General features: G+C 36.5%; 3 protein-coding genes across 3 annotated transcripts; 1 reads left to right on the top strand and 2 right to left on the bottom strand.

Annotated features, from left to right (window-relative positions):
• Window positions 1-747: 747 nt before the first annotated feature.
• On the bottom strand, window positions 748-12,882 carry PKNH_1406700 (MORN repeat protein, putative; the record flags this gene model as incomplete). Its single annotated transcript, XM_002261921.1, has 1 exon — window positions 748-12,882. One exon carries the CDS (start codon window positions 12,880-12,882, stop codon window positions 748-750), a length of 12,135 nt encoding a protein of 4,044 aa, XP_002261957.1.
• A 3,374-nt stretch (window positions 12,883-16,256) lies between these two features.
• PKNH_1406600 (26S protease regulatory subunit 10B, putative) lies at window positions 16,257-17,438 on the top strand (the record flags this gene model as incomplete). Its single annotated transcript, XM_002261920.1, has 1 exon — window positions 16,257-17,438. One exon carries the CDS (start codon window positions 16,257-16,259, stop codon window positions 17,436-17,438), a length of 1,182 nt encoding a protein of 393 aa, XP_002261956.1.
• A 523-nt stretch (window positions 17,439-17,961) lies between these two features.
• On the bottom strand, window positions 17,962-21,267 carry PKNH_1406500 (SAM dependent methyltransferase, putative; the record flags this gene model as incomplete). Its single annotated transcript, XM_002261919.1, has 7 exons — window positions 17,962-18,039; window positions 18,227-18,317; window positions 18,438-18,541; window positions 18,665-18,726; window positions 18,898-19,105; window positions 19,277-20,779; window positions 21,058-21,267. The coding sequence occupies 7 exons, from the start codon at window positions 21,265-21,267 to the stop codon at window positions 17,962-17,964; spliced, it is 2,256 nt and encodes a 751-aa protein (XP_002261955.1).
• Window positions 21,268-22,617: the final 1,350 nt, after the last annotated feature.

Below are 22,617 nucleotides of genomic sequence, written 5' to 3'. Positions count from 1 at the left end.
TATGCCAATTTTTTCCCCCCGCGCGATGTAAAAAGCGAATTGGCGCATCTGAAAATGAATTAAATGAAGGATTCGAAGTTAGGGGTGCACGTGAAATGTTCTCACATCGTTTGTTCCATTCATACATGCCTTCACGAATCCTGTATTCAATTTTTCTATTTTCCCTATTTTTCCCTTAACCCACATTTGGTTCAACCCATTTTGAATTTTTTCTACCTTGGTGACCATTGTTGCAATTTTTTTCAAACGGGTCATTTTAAAGTTGAAAAAAAATGAACGAAATGGGTGCTTAACGAGCTATGTACCTGAATAGATACTCACCCGCCCATGAACGTATATTCTTAAGAAAAGCCAAAAGACGTTTCCTTCTTTATGTGATATGTTAATGTTCAAATGAAGTATGACAATGACCAAAAAAAAAAAAAAAAAAAAAAAAAGACACGTGCTTATGTAGCAGTTTTGATGTGCATTAAAAAAAAATATATATATATATGTGAATATTTGCCTTTTTAGCATTTTTTTTTTTTGCAGTTGCCAATGTGCGGATCAGGACTAAGCTAATGCAGAACAAACTGCTCTCCGCGATGAGGCTGGTTATAACAAAGATATTCTTATAACATTGAGGGAACAAATTAAAGCAAAAAAAAAAAAAATAAAATAAATAATAAAATAAATAGGAGAAGATGTATGTCGGCTGTATATAGTGGATATGAAGATATTATGTTGTGTTATCATCCTCCCTGGGTGTCATTTCTTCAGGAAATAATTCAAATCGAATCGAAAGGGGCGATACAAGTAATGGACAAAACTCGTGGATTTATCCAAAACTTCGTCCATAATAACTGACAACGTGTCGGAAAGGGGAACGGTAATATAATAGTCTATCTCCTGATTTATGTACAGTTTGTCAGTTTTTAAGATGTCATATTTAATTTTTCCCTTAGTGAAGCATTTGTCGTAAGCTGATTTTTTGCGTTTAATTTGTTCTTTGTGAAAAGAGTGTACCTTCAGTTTGTCATATTCATTGTAGTATTTTCCCATGCTGCTAATTTTGTCTTTCTTAAAATAAGACAAAACATATCTATTCTTATTTTTATAAGATTTTTTATTTTTGTATATGTAAATTCCAAAGCCATCCTTTTTGGAATCCTTTATTTCCCCTTTATAAATGCCATTCCTCAAATTACATGAGCCGAAATGAGAGAAATGATTTTCATCCCAATAGCCAACATAAATGACATGGTTAGAATCGAGAGAGAAATTTAAGGGGATTTCTGAATTGATATCAATTCCATCATATGATTCCAATTTTCTTGCTAAAATTTTTGCATTAGATAAACTTAAATTGAATTCATTTTCGTCATCGAAGTGTAGTTTTTCTTCATAATATAATTTCCCAAAACCTTTTTTCACCCCTTGATAGAGGTTCCCACAATATATAGTGTTATCTTTATGTCGTAGAATGTAGCAGAATTTATCAATCATGTCATTTTTGTAATATCCATGATATAAAATTTTGTTGTTGTTGTCTATGAGGATGCCTATCCCATTTCGCTGATAATTCTCTGAAAAATGGCCATAAAAAATATAGCCATTTCGGAAAAATACTTTTATTTTTTGATTATTTGTACTTACACTTGATATGTATATTTTGCATATCTTTCCATCCTTTATGAATATATTAACGTTACTATGGAGCTTATCTTTTATAAAGTTTCCCTGAACTATATATTTTTTATTTCCCAAATGGAGATTCCCATTTCCTTCTCTGTGCCCATTTTTCCAAAATCCCAAGTAGGTATTTTTCCCATCCTTTTTATTTTTGAATATACCATATCCGTGCGGCAGGAAATTTTTCATTTCCCCTTCGTAGAAAAAATATTCGTTGTTAAAAATGGCCTGAGGGAATTGCTCGTTGGTATTGGGCTGTCCCTTGCTATTGACCGGTCCGATGTATTCACTCTTGTCTGCGTAAATAATTTTGGCCAACCCAAGCGTTTTACTGAGTAGGGGATAATACAGCTTTGGCTCGTTTTTTTTTTTCATGTACTCGAAAAATTCCTGGTGCAGTACGTTCGTCTTGTCTCGCTTGTGCACAATGTATTCCTGCGAGGAATTGTTTGGAAGTGACTGATTGGGGGAATCGCATTTTCCTTCAGCCTCCCTACAGGTTTGCTTGGGATAATTCTCCCCTGGGGTCCCCTCGCTGTCTGCCTGTCCATCGTCATCCCCTGGTCGTTGGTCCAAATAGAGATCGTTCTTCCCATTGCGAAGCTCGAAGGAAGGATATCCAATTAAATTCTTAAAATTGTTTTCATTGGACTCGAAAATTTCCTTCTTGTCTTTGATATTTTCTATGTTGCAGGAGCAGTAGAAGGAGTAGATGTTCCATTTCCTCAAATATGGGAAGTAAATATCTGTAATTTCTTTGGGCCAGAAATCTACATTATTATTAGAGGTGTAATTTTGCATAACAGTTTTTTCTATCTGTTTTATTAGTTCCTTTTCAAATTGTGCGCTTTCTTCCATGGCCCCTTTAACAGTTTTATGCCATTTATATTTTCCGAAATTCACCTTAATGAGCAAGGGACACAGTTTATTTATTTTATCGGACTGTATCCTTTTCACATATTCCTTATCGATGAGGGAGATTATTCCCTTGTCTACAATTTCGTCATTTGAGAATTGTCCTTCATATAAATACCAAATGTTAAAATACTTAAATAGTAATTTCCCCTTTCCGTGTTTTTGTCCATTCAGCCATTGTCCATCATAAATTAAGCTGTTAAATTTGTCATATAATTTGCCATGTCCATTGTAAAATTTATTTTTCATATCTCCTACGTATTTACAAAATAGCTGTTGATTTTTATCGTAAAATATTAATTCTTTGTGCGTACTTTTTTCTGAATCTTCCATAAATTTTTTTTTTATAAATGTTGTGCTCCTCATTCTTTCTATGCCTTTTAGGAGGTAAGAAATATTCCTTTCCTCTTCTTTCCTTCCGTCATATTCCTTTTCCGTTTCTTCACCTACATGGTCATACCTCCACGCCTCATTTATTGAGTCTCTCTTTTCGATTATGTCTAAACCTACGTCGTGGTGTGCATTTGCCCGGTTCTCACTCGAATTGCTTGTCTCCATTCCGAGAGACTTTGTATAATTTGTTATCAGCTCCGATAATTTATTTTTGTAGAAACTGAATGTATATAGTTGTAGTTCGTGCCATTCCTCGTTCGCAAATTCTTTTTCGATTACGTGTGTGCTGCTCAAGGGGGGTTCTCCGCTCAGCTTCCCATCTGGGGGGGGAACTCCGTCCGGCAACGCAAATTCCTCCATTTTCACGTTTTCATTTGGATACTTTGAGTAAAGGCGATGATCTTTTTTGGTACGGGTGAGCATTTCGTCTGATGAGACGAAATTGGGATCCATTTCTGGTGGATCTCCTCCTCCCCGCGGAAGTACTCGCTTGATATCCAGACAAACCTCTTCAATCCTTTCTTGAATTAAAAGCTTATTTTCTTCTGTTAACTTCTCCCATGCATGGTCATTTATAGTTATGGCCTTGCTTAGCTTTGGGATGACAGCCGGGTTAATTTTTACTATCAGTTTGATGTAATCCGAATTACCATTGTGAAGTTTGTTCTCCTGCCCCTCGTAACATGCGCATAAGAGGCAAAGGTTTCTCCCCCAACTGTCCTGTAAGTTTCTGAAGAAGTTTGAGAACATACGAACACATTTTACAAAGCAGTTTTTTTCTTCTGCTAGGTAGTTCCCCCCCTTCTGACTGCTCTCATTTTTTTCTTCTAATCGTTTGTACTTTGGTATAGTTTTTTCTTTCTTCTTGATAAGTGATGAAATTGCAGTGTCTTCATTTTCGTCTGTACTAATAACTGCGTATACAAGTTCGCTTTTTACTTTATCTGGCGTGCCGTAGTTTGAGTGTCCCTCTTCAGATGGATGTAATGTTTGCGTAACCGTTTCTCCATTGTTACTTGTTGTACATCTTCCCTTTTTCTTCCTCTCGTCCGTTGCATATTTTGCTTCCTTTTCTCCATTCCTATCTATCATTTCCCGTGTTTCAAGGGAGTAATTCCCCCGTTCGATTTTCCAGCATAGCTTATTATCATAGTTATCAAAAAGGTATATAAGCAGATGGTCATTCACAATTTCTAAATAGCATGGAAGTAATATGTGTTCTTTTTGTTTTTTTTTTTCTAAGTCTATTTTTGTTTCCTTGGGGAGTGCATTTTTTTTTCTGCGCGGAGCATTGCACCGTTTGCTTTTTTCGCGGCGTGTCTTTTTTCGATCGCCTTCTTCCCTTTCCATCCCACTTAATTCGTCTTCCCCCAATAGGCTAGTTCCCCCGTATGATGATTCTTCCCACTTGGGCGAGTCCCCCCGCTCCTTGTGAACCCTTCCACCTTCCTCCCCTAAGAAGCTGCCAATATCATCTTGATTGCAGAGAACAAAAATTGGTTTAGATAGTGAATACTTCATGTAGAAAAATGTGGGGGAAAGTAAAAGGGCCTTTTGTGGGTTAAGAAATGAAAGGGGAATAACAACATGCACAAAATTAACATTGGAAAAATGAAGCTTTGCATTTTTACGCTTAGCAAACATGGAATGCTTTATACTATTCAATATGTGTTTGTTTAATATGCGCAAATTATAATGGCATATGTGAGTCTTCGTTAAAGAGTGATTTAAAAAATTGGAAAAAAAATTCGTGAGACAAGCATTCCACTCGTATATTTGTTGTTCTACATTTTTTTTCATTTTTATTATTTTTTTTTTGTGAATAAAAAATGGGAAATGAAAAAGAATTTTCTTTGTCCCTTGTTCCTCTTGCCTATATTTTTCTGCAATTTCGCGTATGCTTTTTTTTATTTCGTAAAATTTTCTACCAAAGGATTTTCTCCTTTTAATGTACCTTTCTAGTATGACTTCGTGGAGTGTCTTTTCGTGAATCCTTTCATTTGGTGCACCTTTGAGCGTGTTACCATTTCCCTGCGTCGGATTACCGTTTGTCGCAAGGCATCTGCTACCGTTTCGGTCGCTACTACTGTCGTGGGTGCTGATTGCGATGCTCCTGCTCGTGGGATGGTCCCATCCATCGCGTGTCCTTCCCATCCCCCTCTTGGAAAATCTAAACCTGTGGTAAAACATTCGATCGATGTTTCGCTGAACATTGCAAACGCTTACATCCATGTTCATTTTGTCCAACAGATGGAGATAGTTCAGTTTCTCCTTGTAGAAGGTAATGATGTACATTATTTTATGGGTTGCGAGTTCCTCCAAATAGTTGACAATTTTACAAAATGTTTGTTTCTTATTTAATGAGCACTTCTCATATACGCTGTAAATATTGAAGCTGATGTTGTTTCCGTAATGGTGAAAGTTCTCCCCTTCTCTTTTGTCCAGAATGTTGTACCTTTGAAACACATCTAGTATGTAAGGAAAGCTTAGTAATTCCAGTAAAATATCCGCTAGCACTTTTATGTTGCCTTTATTATGCTTAACATAGTTGTACTTACTTTCGTAAATTTTAATGTGTGTATTATATGTCTTTATGAGATCTTTATAGTTTGCTGCATATCTGTAAAGAATTTCGCCTTTCGTTTTTTTTCTTCGGATGAGGTGTCTTTTGCACAAGTGTAGGAGGCCTTCCCTCCGGCTGTGGTTTCTATTTTGGTGTGCACGTCCATCCTGTGTATGAATTGTTCCTCCGTGTTTTTTGGGTTGCTCCTTTTTGAATATTCCATTTGTGAGATGGCTCGAGATACTTCTTACGATTCCTCTCGTGGTACTATCCTCTCTGCCGCTCAGAAGGTGGAATTTTCTCCAAGGGAAAAACCAGTTTTTATTTTTCTCGAAGCACCTCACAATTGATGATCCCCCATATGTTTTTTTCTTCCCCCTCGTGGCTCCCACTTCTGATGTGGTCAAAAGTTCGTAAGCCACATCAGTCACTTCTCCATATTTGTCATCCCCCTTGCACAAAATTGGAGACTCATTTAAACACTCGATAAAGTAATTCTGCAACTTCTTGGCGGCAGCAACATCTGTGCTTTCCTTAAGCTTGTATAACACCTGAATGGGGACAAAATCTGTCTGATTTATTTCTTCCAGGAAATCATCTATCGGTTGTTCTTCCTGGAGGTTATCATATTTGCTACAGAAAAATTGTTTCATGAATGCAAAGACGAGTGAATTTTTACATTTCCTTCTTAGATAACTCTGCGCATAGAAAATGTTACTCTGTTTATGAACCTTAACAAAAAAAAATTTTTTTTTTTTTTTATGGTCAGTTATTTTGTACATATGGATTTGATCGTCCAGGAGTGTTCTACTTTTGTAGGAGAAATTTTGCCCTTCACTATCCGTTATATCTGTGTTTCTTTGGTCATTTCTTGTTTGGAGAGAATACATTTTTTTATTTTGACTAAACGAGGTTAAAATAATTTCTCCATTGGGAGAACTTTGTACGTAAATACCTTCGGTTAAATAATCGGAAAGGAACTTTTGACCACCTCCTCTCAGATAAACGTAATATGTTTCATTTTTATAAAAGCAGGGATGACTCAGAATAACAATTTTTTTTTTTTTTATGAAAGTAATGCAATTCTGAATCGAATTTAAACAAAACGTTTCTCCATATTCATTCTCCACTTTTATATCCCCCAATGTGTCTACGTAATTGATGTCATGCGTAATGATTAACGTTCCTATGTCCTCGCATACTACGTGAAATTGTCGGAAGCCTTTGTCCCCCTTAAATTTTCTTCCCTTCTTTCGTGAGCATATGTGTGGAGCTATGCTAAGTTTTGCTGTCCTGTTCCCATTCCTGTGGGTATCTTCACCACTTGATTGGGAATTACTAGAAGAATAGCGAAACCCTTCGTTGGATAATTCCTCCCACTTCCCGCAACCAATATGGGAATTCCAATTTTTGTGCAATTTAGGAAATGTTTCCATATCAGACAGATCCTGTAGGTAGGAATTCGCGATCCGTGCAGAATTATCCAGGCTCAAATTTGGAGACTTTGATTTGTTCCCATGTTTTGAGTGCTCACATTTTAGATGCTTTTCCTTAAACACGGGTTGTATTCTGTACGTCTTGTTTGGCTTAATAAAGAGGCTTCTGATGGTCAGTCCATCTTTGCCTAGTAGTGTGTAGGAGTACTTGTCGACTTTAATGCGTTCGCCAGTTTGTTGCCCAAATGGTGCTTTAGCGCTGCTAGCTGTGTTAGGGACGTGTGAGTCAGTTGCCTTATTAGTGGGAGTATCTGTTTTACCCCCTTTGATAGGTCTTCCCTCGCTTGGCAATTTGCCATATGTTGGAATGTAATCCAAGGAGGGCTTCCTCTGCCGCGTAACTGTGCTAGTCCAGAGAAGGTCGCCCCTTCTGCTACTGTGTAGGAAGATTTTTTTCCCCTTTTTATCTTTCCCTTTTATGTACAAGGATAGGGATTTTCTGGAATTATGATTTTCATCATCCACGACATCGATGGAGCATATGTAATATTTTCGATTTTTCTTCGAGTCATTATGTATATAGACGGGCACATTGGATAGTCCCTCCTGCAATTTAGTGAAATTCATTTTTCCGATGACGTAGAAATTTTTTCGCAACTCAGATTTAAAAACGTTTTTGCAATTATCGTCTAACGTTAACGCTTCATATTTGTAATCAATGTCTTTTTCTTGATGATGAATTTTTAATTTGTCTACTTTCAGATTTTTAAAAGTCACTCCATTATAATTAGGAAAAATTTTATTCCGAAAGTATGAAAAAAGATTTGCGTAACCTGTCTTCCTTGTTGTGTCCCCTCCGGTTGGTATATCACAATCTTTATTGTTACAATGAATGGTAACTATCCATTGTATGAAGTTATCACACAATTGTTCTACAACATGGAGGAAGTACATTGCATATGTTTTAAAGTAAGCAGAGTGCCATTTCGTCGCTACATAATAATTAGCATGTATTATTATTTTGTGGAAGGCATTTTTCACTTTCCAGATATTTACGCAAAGAGAAGTGGTTAACAGGGACAAGAGAAGGCTGAACAATTGTGAATTCTCCCCTTTTTTTGTGAACATATTGGAAAGGAGAAGAAAAAAAAGAATCACACTCAGCACTAATTCAGAGTAGCTCGTTTCGTCAGTTAACATATCTTTCTTCATCCATTCATTGTACCTGTCCTGTTGCGTGAATTTGAAATGTGACAGATCACGCTTAGCATTATCGGAATCGTTCCGATCGTCCTGATCATTCTTATCATAAACGTTGTCGAATCCTAGGTAAAACTTCCCACTAGACAATTTTCCATCGTGGGTGAAAGGTTGTGTGGCTTTCTTTTTGTCTTTACATGTTTCCTCCTTTTGGTACTCCCCAAGTTGTTCCCACGATTCCGCTCCACCCCATGGCTTCAAAATTGAAGAAAAATTGTATACAAATAGGGCGAAGAAAAAAAGAGATAATGAAAAGAGGGTGAAAAGGACATCATTCCGAATTGAAAGATTCACAGTTGTTATGCAGATGACTGTTATTAATCGTACACAGAAGAAATGAGAAGCGTTTTCGTTGGAACAATTATTTGTAAGAAGTGAATAAATCCCCAGAGTGTCATCACAAATTTGGTCCTTATTTACAAAAAGTTGTATTTCTTTTTTCTGAAAGAGTAGAAAGTATACATGTTTAAGTTTAACAGCCTTTTTGACGAAGAGGGTTTTCTTAAAAAGGGACACTTTATCATAGAGGTAGCCAATGTGTGTATCTTCATCGTGGGTTAGGAAATGTAAATTGGGATCCTTCTCATTGGTTCCGTTGCTGCTGTGGATACTATGGTTTAGGGATGCCCGGGTGATCGTCACTCGGAGAAGCTTGTTCCTCCATGCGTCTTTCTTCACCGCCTCAGCATACGATATTTTATATTTGCTTTGATTAAAGAGTGCACTAAAATGGTGCAATATTTTTATGCACTTGGTTAAGCAGATCGTTGGTAAATTCTCTGCTAATGTGCTCAGATTGCATTTTTTATCTTCTCTTTTATGATGAATCTTAATTTGTGTAGATGCTCCGATTTGATGGTCCACCTTATGTTCTTGATTTTGCACCCCAAGAGATTTACATATGTATTTATTAATACCCATACTAAGTGGTTCATTTTCTCTCAGTGATGATAACTGCGCCTGGTATTTTTCGCTAGCTGGGTAGGAACTGTCGCTGTCAAATGGGGTGCCATCCAATTGATGCTCGCTAATGTGTCGGTCAAGTATGCAAAATGCGTTCTTAAAAACTTTAGCTATGTTTCTTCCCTTAACGGGGTTATTTCTGGTGTCCCTCTCGGGGCAGCTATGACCAAGGTCACCATCGTTATTACCATCATGGGTATCACCTTTTTGATCGCCATTCGGTGTGATGATACCATTTGGCGATTTAACATTCTTGGGAAAAAGCCTCTTACTAGAAATGTGTTTTCTCGACCCTTTTTTTGTGGTATCCTTTCCACCGGGAACTGATAACTCTATATCTTGTAGCAAAGGTTGGTGATGTGACAAATCGATTCGTCTATCTTTTCCCCTCTGTTTGTCTACATAACTGCGAATAATTCGCTTCAGGGGTGTATTATTCGTGACGTGTCTTTTGGCTTCGCTTACCCGACGGGGGCATAGAGAAAAGAAGAATGGGTGTATTTCTTCTTTGTGTATTTGCCCTGTTCCCTTCACGTGCTGGTTTGTGAAAGCATAACTGGGGTAGGATTTTCCCTGTGCTGCACTCCTAAGTAATGTAAGGCGTGATGGTAGATAAATCCCATTGGTGTCATTAAAAAGAAATTGAAAAGGGAGTGGCTTTGTTACAATACCACGAATTCTGCTGATAGAGAGCGGAATGAACCTTTGCAAATAACAACTATATGTGGTGCTCCTTTTCACAGATAGGACAACATGCAAGGAAAGCAGTACATAAGACAAGACATAACAAAAGAGCAACACTATGCTAACAAACTTAAGCACATAAATGTCTATGTGCAGAAAATAAACCTTCGCGTGATAGCCACTGTCATGAACTACTATATTAGTTGTGATAAAAATAACAGGGAATACAAATAGGTCATATATGAGGGGGACAAAATTGGCACGAGAGAAGAAAGGCATAGGAATAATTTCTGCTATGACTTTCCTTTGTATATATTTGGAATACACAAAATAGAGGGATGTCAACAAAAGAAGAATGATGATGATATTCAAAAGGGTGCTAACTAAGGTATGCAGAAACATAATTTCATCTTCCCATTTTTGATTGCGCTGGTTAGTCATTGATTTCTTCTTATGATATTTTTTCTTTATTGCAACTGCATCTGCTTTGCTTGCACTGTGGGGGGGATAGTCCTCCAAGGGTGTCTCATTCATTAAGGTTTCTTCTTCTATGTCGTAATGGTTATCCTTTTGGAGATTGTCACCTTTGATGTTGCTCTCCATCATCTTGTTGGCTTTCCCGTGGAAATAGCCTCTACCAGTATCTCTTTCTTGAGATAATTTCCCCCCATAGTAATGCCTCCTCTCAGACTGTACAAACTGTTTTTCCTTTATGATGTGGCCATCCTCCAAGTTGTCATCTCCATTTGTGGTATGCGGATCTGTAGCTGAGTTCCACGTAAGTAGTTGCGCATCATATGCAAACTGGTTGACAAGACTTTTCCTGTATACCTTTACATCGAAGACGTGAGAAATGAAAGAAAGTGGATTCAATTTTTTCAGGAAATAATTATACAATGGGGGAAGAGCGTCATACTTTATATTAAAAAGTGTCAATATTTGTACAAATTGAATGGACTTTAAAACTGTTGCTGTGTGCAGACAGAAACAAGAAATAATATAAGCATAGGAAAAGTAAGAAAGTAATTGTAAGGCAAACTTATAAAATACATTTTTCCTTATAATAATCAAATCGGTGTTGTAAAGAATGTTATTATTTTGATCGACTATTTTTATGTTTATTCTTTCCTCCGTGCTGCCTATTTCTTTTATTGAGTACTTAATATTGTCGCATATATTTTCATTGTTTATGAATAACTTGAGGTTGTCCCTTTTGTCAATGTAGTGACGAAAGTTTTCATTATTCTGGGTTAGTAGCAGGTTTGTGCTGAAGTAACTCAAACGTTTATTTTTTCTTTTCTTGAATACAACTTGGATGTAGGATGGTTGTCCATCATTTTCCAGGTGACAAATATTGTTTGGGGCACAATTTGCATTTTTCAAGAAGGCTATAAATGCGAAGCTGTTGACTATAATATTGGCTGGAATTTTGTGTATGTAAAAAAAGAAGTATATCACCTTCGTTTTATCGTTCATCGTGTAAGCTCCGACACTGCTTTGTTTCTTCTGCGCTTCCTTTGTATACTTGAGTATGAAGACCCTTTTCGTTGGGAATATAACTTTGTTTATTTCTTCATGGTTGCGAAATTTTATTTTCCTCTTTGATGAGAAGATATTTTGCCAGGAAGAATTTTCCAGCTCTATCCTTTCGGCAAACAGATCAGTTTTGCACTTCCTTGAGCAATTGGATGCGTCCCCGTCGTGCACATTTCCAAAGATCAAATAATCTTGTCTCTTTTTCACGTCCCAGCAGTTTTTATCCTCCTGAACAGAACTTTTTTTCTGCAGGAGTTTCCACTGCTCTATACAGTCGTCATAGAACAGTTCGTCCATGTGCTCATTTAACGTTATGAGGTTGTACTCAGTGATCACCCTTTTGTCATTTAGGGTGATATTACTGGGGGGGTGACACACATTTGGTGAGCTAATGCGAAGCCAGAAATTGTTATCAGGGGTGAACACATCATACTTGAATTCGTCCATGCGAAATGGAGGAATAATAAACGTTGGATCCGTAAAGCTTACATCGAAGAGGGAACTAAAGTCTCTTCTGCCACCGTTGCTAATTTCGTTCACGTCCCTACCTTCGCTACCTCCGTTGCACGTAATGACCAGTCTGTACACGAAGAAGTTCTCCTTGCTGGTGTCGCTAGTCGCCGCAAATATTTGGAAGTTATCAGAACATCGAAATTTATAGAAGTAGGTTTCGTATTGGTAGTTTTCCTCTTTTAATAGATTGCGCAAATTTCTGTCAACGTAGACAAAGTTGGACGTGTGAGATGAAGCGTACAGATACAATGGATGATCGTCATTCGTCACGTTAGCGCTAATTTCGTAAAACTGGATTACTTTTCTGCTATCGAGGAGGAAATGCTGAAGGAGGTATTCATTTATATTCCCTACTTTTACATTTTCTCGGTGCAGCATGTTTAATTTGGCTCCTTCCTTTTCCTCCATAGTATAATTACTAAGGAGCAACTCCCTCAGGCGCATTACATCAAACTTGAACGAAATGATGACATAAATGAAGATGCATTGCGGAGGGTTCTCCATTTGGCAAACCTTGTATATTATTTTTCTATTATTTTCAAGCTTGAGGATTATGTTATCTTTGGTTATTTTTTTCCCCCGCTCATTGAAGAAGGCGACATTACTTTTTTTCCCCGCACTGTACTTCTCGTTTGGTTCCTCGATTTGTTGTGTTCCTCCTTTTTTAATCGTATCTCCGCTTTGATGTGCATCCTCCTTCTTTGACTCGCCTCCTAAATTTAGTCTTACTGTTTTAGCATGCCCCCCACATTGAACTAAGTAGACATGCCTGAAATGCGTCATCATCTTGTCATATTTAAGGGAGCACTCCTCCTTATTTTCGATGTCTATCCTGAGCGAATTTCTATCCAATAGATTATGTAATTCCTTTGGATCATTTTGAGAGGACAAATTAATCCATCTGACTATGCTCGTAATGACGAATGTGCTAAGCAGCCTTCCTATCATTTTTCTGACGTTGTTTTGTCGATATGGAAAATAAAAGGGGTAAAGCGAAGGCACATTAACTTCATATTTTGAGGGGAGATTAACTATGCTTAATATGAGATATGTGTAAACAGACGGGAGAAGGGGATTATTCTGTTGCGAAGATGATGTGTTCTAACACATACACATTTTGGTGAATCCTTCCCCCCCACAAAAAAAAAAAACAAAGATTCCTGTTTTTGCTATTTCGGATGTGTCTACTTATTTCTATTTCTTTGGATTAAACATGGAACACATTTGGTGAGGTAAAGAGGGGATAACTCACAGGAGAGGTTTCTCCACATATGTGCATGTCTGTAGCTCCAGCTTAATCTTACACATTTGGGCATATGCTCAACCTGGAGGTACATAACAAGGATGGATTTGGCGCTTTGTATATTCATATAAGTGCACCAACAAATTTGCGTATACGCATGTGTATCTATTTTAGTGGAGTACAGAAACGGGGCGTGTTTCATTTATTTTGCCAGTCTTCCCCTTTCTTCTACATAGTCGGCTTACAATTGAATGGTGACCAATTTGTGCACTACTTGTAGGATGGATAGCTACGCGAAAGGCACGCTAAGGAACAAAGAATTGATAACAAAAAATGTCAAGAATGAAAAAAAAAAACAAAACAAAACAAAATGGAGAATCAAAAAAATAAAATAAAATAACTGAATGTCATCAAATTGTTCGGGTAAAAAGAAAGAGGACAGGCGTTTCTCTCCCGAATTGTAAATTGCTTATTCATACAAACATCTTTGCTTTGCTTTCCGAAATGTAGAGAACTCCCGACATTAATTGACAGAGATCGAAGTGCTAAACGTGTTATCGTGTCCTGTGATGAGTATACATAATTTCCCAAATATGCAAAAAAAAAAAATTTGCTAAGATTATGTGGAGTGCACACAAATAACCTTTTGAACGAGGATTATTTATATTTCGTACAATTTAGTGGGAAGCTTTTAAAATATCCACAGAAAAAAAAAAAAAAAAAAAAAAAAAAAAATTGGAACTAGCCACTTGTAAAACATCCACTTATAAAGCGTTATCCAGGAAAAAAAAAAAAAAAAAAAAAAAAAATGGAAAAACCAAATGGCCATTTTAACCCTCCCTAAGCATACCTATTGCTAGTTAACACAAAGACAATGTATAACTCCAGCTATCACATTGTTCCCCAGTGTGCTTCATAAAATGTCGTTACTGCTATTTGTTAAACACCTTTCAAGTATGAAACAAAAGCGGGAAAGGGGAAAAATAAAAAATTTGGAAATGTGCTGAACTCCCTATACCTCCAATGGTTAAAAAAATATTCTGATCTCGTTGAAAATGAGATAAACCGGCGTTGTACCATTTCAAGAACATGCCTTTGTGGGTGTGCACTTTGATAGGATGCGTATTTCAGATTGTCATACGTAAGTGCACATTTGTCGAGTTTCCCCTGAAAGTTTCCAGTTCATGCGCTGAAGGCGCATACTACGTATTCGTACATGCGTGGAAGAAAGGGTAAGTGTATAATTAGGGGGAAACATGCGGAAAAAATATGCACCTATATACGAGTGGATTGCTTAGCCGTTGGGTACCCCCTAAAGTGGTACAATTTTTTTTTTTTTTTTTACCACGTAAGAACCACATTTTATGGTCCTGAAATTTTCAAAAAAAAAAATTATCCCGTCCAATGTCTACGTGTATATATTTTTTCCTTTGTCAAACTATATGCAGTTGTGGGGTACGATTTGCAACCAATCTGCGCGGGAAAAAATATGGCGGGTAAAATAACTTCCATTTTGTCAGTTAGGCCGCTGGATAGTTAATTGGCTTTTACTAGTGAGTGTAACATGCTGACCCCATTACACATTTGCTATTTCCCATTCGGCGTTTAGCCCTTCTGTGTAGATAAGTGGGCATTCTTCTCAGTTCACGCACTCTTTCTTTTCTCAATGACATCTGCGTATAGACAAAATGGCATTTTAGGTAAAATAGAAAAAATCGTGGGACGGGAGCATGTACACTACATTGTCATAGTAATAATTGAAGGAGAAAAAAAATGGAGAAGCCCCAAAGTGTGAAATAAACACCTCGCACACACGGCACTTTGAAGAAAAATAATTAAGTATTGTATTATTAAAAATGTCCCACCCTATTAAGTACCGTAAGTGTTAAGCAAGTGTTGGGGCGTAAATTCCTTCATGCGCAAAATGTACATATAAGCATATATGTATGCTAGTATGAACAATTGAGTATGTGCGCATAGCGAATTTAAAAAAAAATAACAAAGTAAAACAAAACAAAATAAAACAAAACAAAATAAAACAAAGTAAAATAAAACAAATTAAAATAAAACAAAGTAAAATAAAACAAAGTAAAATAAATCAAAGAAAAATAAAGCAAAGAAAAAACGCTAGTATGTGAAACGTTCAATTAGCATTTACATGAAGAAAAAAAAAAAAAAAAAAAAAAAAAAAAAAAAAATAGCAACATTCCTTTTTAAATGAAATTTATGTCCATGCGAAATTGTACTTCAAAATCTTTGAAGCATTTTATTTTGTATTATTCTTTTAAATAAGTTAACATTTGTGACCTTTTGCGTGTGGCCACAGAAATATAGCATGAAATGTTAACACATACGGATGTATGTAAATTGGTGTACACGTACGTATACGTATGCATATATGTGCGTATGCAATTGTTTGTAATCATTTAATCGATGAACATTTTATTTTTTTTATTATTATTTTTCTTTCTCTCATCCATCGACGAATTTGAGAAACAGTAAAGCATATCAAAAAAAAAAAAAAAAAAGAAAGAAAAAAGAAAAAAAAAAGTGTTAAAAAAAAGAACCAAAAAATAAGAAGAATTAACAAGGAAAATAAAAGGGAAGGAGGCAAAAAGGAAAAGAAGGGCAAAGAAGAAAAGGGGAAGAAAATTCATAGGGAGAAAAAAACGGGGGGTCCATAACGGAAGCACATTTGTAATAGCATAAACGTTACCAACACACAACAAAAGAACCCCCCTCCGGAGGAGTTCCCTACCCACACGCACACACCATTTTTTCGCCTTTATACAATAAGGAGGCACACAAACGTTAAGGAGGAGAAAAAATCAATGAAGTTATGAGGTTAGAGAGGAAAGACTACTTACATGTATGAGCCCCACGTTTCGCACCAGTTTGTATGTCTTGAATAACCATTTGTTCGGACCAATTTGTGCCAGCGTGTGTTGTGCGAAAGTTGCATGTGTTCGGGCATTCTCAAAGGTGTTTGCTCACTGGTCGTCTCACAACCGGCGAAACGAGGTTACTGTACGTTTTACACACAGTCCCGCTGCTCCTGCTCCCTTTCCCCGCAGTCAGAATGGATAACAAAGAAAGTATCAAACTGTACGTGAAGAAAGTTATAGAACACAGGGAAATTGAAAGCCAAGTGAAGAATCTCAGATTAGATATAAAAGAGCAAAATAAAATATACGAAAAGACTGAAGATAACTTGAAGGCACTGCAAAGTGTAGGCCAAATAATAGGCCAAGTGCTGAAGCAGTTAGACGATGAAAAATTTATTGTAAAGGCATCAAGTGGGCCTAGATATGTGGTAGGATGCAAGTCCAAAATAGATAAAGCGAAATTAACCATAGGCACAAGGGTGTCGTTAGACATGACTACACTGACAGTTATGAAAAAATTACCATGTGAAGTAGACCCTTTAGTATTTAACATGATTAGTGATATAGACAAAAGCGAAAATAGCAAAAATAAAGTGAACTACAATCAAATAGGAGGATTAAGTGAGCAAATAAGACAAATGAGGGAAGTGGTGGAGTTACCAATACTTAATCCCTTTTTATTTAAGAGGGTAGGAATTAAAACACCCAAGGGGGTTCTACTGTATGGCCCCCCAGGTACGGGTAAAACTCTATTAGCCAGGGCTATGGCATCAAACATTAATTGTAATTTTATGAGAATAGTGGTGTCAGCTATTGTAGATAAGTATATCGGTGAAAGTGCAAGAATTATTAGAGAAATGTTCACCTATGCAAAAGAACACCAACCGTGTATCATTTTTATGGACGAAATTGATGCCATAGGAGGTAGAAGATTTTCTCAGGGTACCTCAGCAGACAGAGAAATACAAAGAACGCTTATGGAATTGTTAAATCATTTAGACGGTTTTGAGGAATTAGGAAATGTCAAAATTATTATGGCTACCAACAGACCAGATGTTCTGGACCCAGCGTTAATTAGACCTGGTAGATTAGATAGAAAAATTGAAATTCCGTTACCAAACGAAACTGCCAGAATTGAAATTTTAAAAATTCACGCCAATAAAATGACAAAATTGGGGGATATAGACTACGAATCGGTTTGCAGATTGTGTGACGGGTTCAATGGAGCTGACCTCAGAAATGTCTGTACAGAAGCAGGCATGTTTGCCATCCGATCTATGCGCGATTACGTCATTGAGGAGGATTTTTACAAGGCCGCTCGAAAGATTAGTGAAGCTAAGAAGTTGGAGAGTAAAATGGAGTACGAAAAGATTTAGAAGGTGCATGTCCTCCACGGGGAAGGATTGTTAAGTGGAGCTAGCTGGAAAGATAAACGGAATTTTACACCAACTTATAATGTATGGCGACAAATGGTGACAAAATTGTTAGGGAGTAATTTCAACAGGGCGTTGCAGTTACACCTTGTTGCCAAGTCGGGAATGTTTACATGCAAAAAAAAAAAAAAAAAATTCAAAACCAGAGGTGAGGAAATGTAAGAAAAAACGTCGTATGTATGCCACACAAAAGCTTCATGAATAAGTTCCTGTACAAATTCCCCATATGTTATTTTTTTTTTTTTTTTTTCTTTTATAAATCATAGACAAATATGTTTATTTTTATGCATTAATTAAACAATTATTTGTTTCCCCCAAACGTCAATTAATGTATATGCTTGCATATGTATACGTATACGCTTGTGCATATATGTTACATATACACATGCAAACGCATATAAGTACAGTTTTAAAAAATTGAAAAATTTTACCTTTTTTTTTTTTTTTTTACTTTTTTTTTTTTTTTCTACTTTTTTTTTTTTTTATTGCTTTTTATTTCGTTCAGTTCAAATTCCATTATCTGCTTTTGTTCATTGTCTACCTTCTGGAAAAAAAAAAAAAAAAAATTTTGCGAATGTGTTGTGTATACGTGTGATGATGAGTATGCACAGACACGATTGCGTATGCACAATCATATGCATATGTTAATCGAATGACACATCATTGCGTGTCAACCATACAACTCGGTTAAAATAGGTACTTTTTTTTTTTTTTTTTTTTTTTTTCCTTACTTGATTAAAATCGAACTCCAACAGAGCAACTGTCTCGAAATGCGGAGTTCGTGGAAACGTATCCAGCGGAATGATTTCCTTGACCACGTAGCTGAGCGGTGAAACGTAAGCATAAGGAAAAAAAAAAAAAAAAAAGGGGTAAAACAAGGGGTGAAGTAAAACAATATGTGAAGCGGCTTGTGTGCTACTACGAAAGGAATAATTTGCCTACCCCAAGTTGGTCAAATGGTTGATGTCCCGAAATTGGCTGTTCGCATTGCATGATATGTAGATGATGTATCGACAGCACAACCCCCGTAGCCATCTTCTGAACACCTGTCATGTAAGTGCGGAAAAATCGAAACATGTTCGTGTTGCGCAGTTCGTGCAGTAAAGGGTGGGTCAACTCGTTACACTGCTTGGTGCTGTATCCTTCTGTACCCTCTTTGTTTTTCTTACTTTTTCGCACCCCTTTCGCGGAGGGTTAATTATCACCAAGTCAGGGATTGGAATGACAAATTCTGCAAGGGAAAGTAAAAGGATTAAAAAAAAGGAGGTGCAATAATTGTAAGCGTGAAATATATCTCATTTGCTGTCCCGCAGACCGTCCCCATTCGCTCTATCATGAATCGCTTTACCCATTCTTTTTCCTGTTTTTATTTATTTTTTTTTTTTCTCTTTTTTTTTTTTACCTCTAGACAAGTAGGAATCTTCATCTACTTTGTTCGAATCCTCAGTCGGAAAATTTCCATGTTGTTCATTTTGCAAAACATTGTTATCATAATATGTGTGGCCATTTTTGGCCGAACTACTGCATACATTCCCGTTTATCTCTTTAGAGGGCCATTCGTTTAATTGTGTATAAATGAAACTTGGTAAGGTGCTATAAGGGGAGTGAACCTAAGTATGCAAGGGAAAATAAATGTGGCATGGTAGAATTGTGCGGAATTTTTTTTTTTTTTTTATGAACACAGATAGGACAAATAAGAGGTACACTTATGTCCACAAGCAGAAAAATGGACACATCCTCGAATACAGCGACCACCGTTCTTCGCCCCATCTTCCTATAACCTGCAAGTTCTCCACAAGGGCCCCTTCACTGTTTGCTGAGACATAAGTGGAATGAAGCTTTTCCTTCAAGAGGTAATACACATCATAATTTTTCTGTTTGACCAAATTGACAATGTATCTCCTGATGTGAAGATTGATTTGCCTCAAACTCTGTAGGTTAAACAAATTTAAATTGAAGCATTTTACATTTTTCACGTTATTCATTTTTACGTTTTCTTCTAAGTTTTTTATATTATCTATTGAGTAATCTACACTAATAACTTGGCCGAATAGGTCAGAAAGAGGGAGGGAATAAAAACCAATCCCACAGAAGAGGTCATAGACACATGCTTGTTTGGCATTTATTTTGTAATTCTTCACTAATTTAAGAATAATCTGAACGATGCATTCGTTTAGGTATTGGTTTGGCTGGAAAAAGGTGTTGGCTCCTAATTTATAAGTATACCCCCCACAGGAATGATAAATGCAGTTTTGTCCGTATAAAATCACTTCATTTCTGTTTTGTTTTAATTTATTCGTTTCGACGTTGTATATGATGCCCTTAATGGATGTATTTTTTGAAGCTAAGTTAAGGGAAATTTTTGTGAGGGCTTTTTTTGCCTTATCATTTAGCGAAAAGCCAATAAAGCTGATTAATATTTGCAGTTCAGCGTTGTTTTTGCTCACTTTGATGTCTACCCCTTTAAGGTAACCACTGTTGTTTATTTTGTTAAATACGTAAATATAATTTTTTTTAAAATTATCCAATATTTCTTTCTTAACTTGTTCATACACATTTTGTATATGCTCGTCGTGAATGTGACATTTGTCTACATCGCAAATTTCGTAGCTGTGCCTTTTGTAGAAGCCGATTGATAAATTGTCTGTCACGGATAAGTTGATGGAGGATTTATTTCTGTAATGATAATCGTTTGAAAATAAAAAGTCGTACAACCTTGCGTAATTCGCATGTTTGCCCCTGTCATCTTGACTCGGTATACAGCTCTCTTGATCAGGGGTGAGGTCCCGACTGGTGCAATTGCCACTTCTGTTATTCGTTTCAACATCGTCGTCTTCCTCTTCCAGATCAGTAGACATATACTCCCTCTTTATTTGGGAAATCTCAAGCATGTCTTCCTCATTTTGTTCGCCCTCTTCACAAAAGTAGTGATCATTTTGTAGGTAATCTTTTCCACTAGCTAAAACATTTATGTTATACTTTTCACACAAACTAATCAACAAATTCTTTTTTAATTTCCGTTCAAATTTGTAGTCTATATGTTGATATATACACCCACCACATTTGGAAAAGTATTCACACCGAGGTACAATTTCATATTTGCTTTTTCTCGTTTTGCAGAGCACTTGGAATATTGTTTTTTTTTTCTTTTTATTTATATCCAGAACTTTTAAATTGACTTGCTCCTCTGGAATTAATAAAAAGAATTTTAAGAAAAACAGCAAGTGCTGCCTTGCTGAGTATATGGCTATTTCTCCGTACCCCTCAGAGTCTACTCTGTGTACCTGTGTCATGCGGGAAAAATGATGATGTGTACGTGGGAGGATGTGTGCAAATGGGTAGGTATAATACTAACAAGGGCACTATTTGCACACCAGGTTTATATTTTTATCTATGTAGGGGCGTCTCTCCATAGGGGAAGTGAGCCATCCCGATTGTAGAAAAAATGGGACATATCTCAAACATTGTAGCGCCATTTGTTAGACCACGTAAAATGGAACGAACTATATAAATACAACTGTGAACATTTTCTTTATTGGCTTGTTCGCTATGCAATACTAACTTTGACTCCTTGTAAAATTTGATTCTCATACAAGCCATTGTAAATGTTACTCCTATAAATTTTCAAGTGGTCATAATCTTTACTTTTGGTGAGCGTGATTATTTTACTTTCACACGTGTCGCTAATTTTTCTTTTGGAAATATGGTTGTGGAATATTACGCTTTTGAAATGATGCCGAATTGGAAGCTTCAGGCAACTTAAATGATGCATTGTGTCTCATTTGTTCTTTCCGTGTGGTGGGTTTAGCCCACTATCGTAAGAGGGTTGATAGGGAGAAATGGTGTGGGCTTTTCCCGATGTTGCGGTGAACACGTGTACACAAATGCTGATACCATGGAATACCATGAACTGCGTCAGCCTGATCAGGCATAAACAAATGGCGCCTTATGTGCCTCATAAGGAAAGTTATTCAGGGGAAAACCCAGTTAAAGGATTTACTGCTTTAAAGGAACTAACCGTACCACTTGAAATTGTGAGAAGGAAAAAAAAAAAAAAAAAAAAAAAAAAAAAAAAATTAAGAGGAATAAAATAACGGCAATGTGAACCGAAAAGGGGAGTACATATAACAAATAACAGATCTTAATTAATCATGAAATTTGATTACCTCCCTATTGTACATTTTTTAAGAGCCATATAGAGCATTGTTATTCACTAATTTTATGAGGAAAAAAAAAGTTCTCTTCCTAGAACATGGGCCAAACATTATGCCTTTCAAAGCTGTAATATGGTATGTGCAAGGCAAACTTGGCATCTTAACTTTACCACATGAGGGATGTGCAACAACTGCATTTGTTGCTGTGCAAATGTTTGATGTATCGCCTATCTGTGAAACAATTTTTTTTTTTTATAACAAGGTGTGTAGTTTCACGAAGAACTTAAAAATTCTGCCTAAGCGCGTGTTTATATCACATGTGATGTTTTTAAAAATATTTACCCATTGGAGGGCGGTGCTTGCTAACTGTGTGTATGTAACTCATATGCACATCTTTTTTTGGGGGGGGAGGGCTTGAGAAAACAGCGCAATGTAAAATATGAGGAGAACAAAAAAGGTGTACAATTATAATGAGGACCCGCAACAGTTGCCATTATCGCAAATGCGCACAGGTAAATAACTTTCTTCATTCTCCAATTGGCCGACAAGAAAAGGCATATGCTACACACATTTTGCGAATCTCAATCAGTTGGTACATTGCATATATGCAAATTCAATTTTTATGGAGTGCGAAATTACGAACGTGCGAAGTTTCTTATAGCAGTGGTGCGGGAGGAATTTCGCCGCAGGTGAGAAATAATGGTTATGTGCACATGTTTAACCGTTTGCATATACGTTGTCTTGTTTTATTCTTAGCTGCGCGCTTTTTCACTTTTTTTAAAAGGAACAGATTTTTGTGTGGGACCTTGTTAATTCGTAAAAAAAAAAAAAAAAAAAAATTAAAAAAGGAAAGTATGTTTAAAAAGTATAACACACCATTAAAAAGGCTAACTTTGAGCGTTACGTATTTTTTAGGGCATTTTGTTTCGGCATTTTTTAAGCGTTTGATTTGGTAATTTTTTTTAAAC

Source organism: Plasmodium knowlesi, assembly GCF_000006355.2.
Source record: "Plasmodium knowlesi strain H genome assembly, chromosome: 14".
In the NCBI taxonomy this organism is placed as follows: Eukaryota; Apicomplexa; class Aconoidasida; order Haemosporida; family Plasmodiidae; genus Plasmodium; species Plasmodium knowlesi.
The sequence above is the reverse complement of the archived record's forward strand: the minus strand, read 5'-3'. Positions and strand labels throughout refer to the sequence as shown.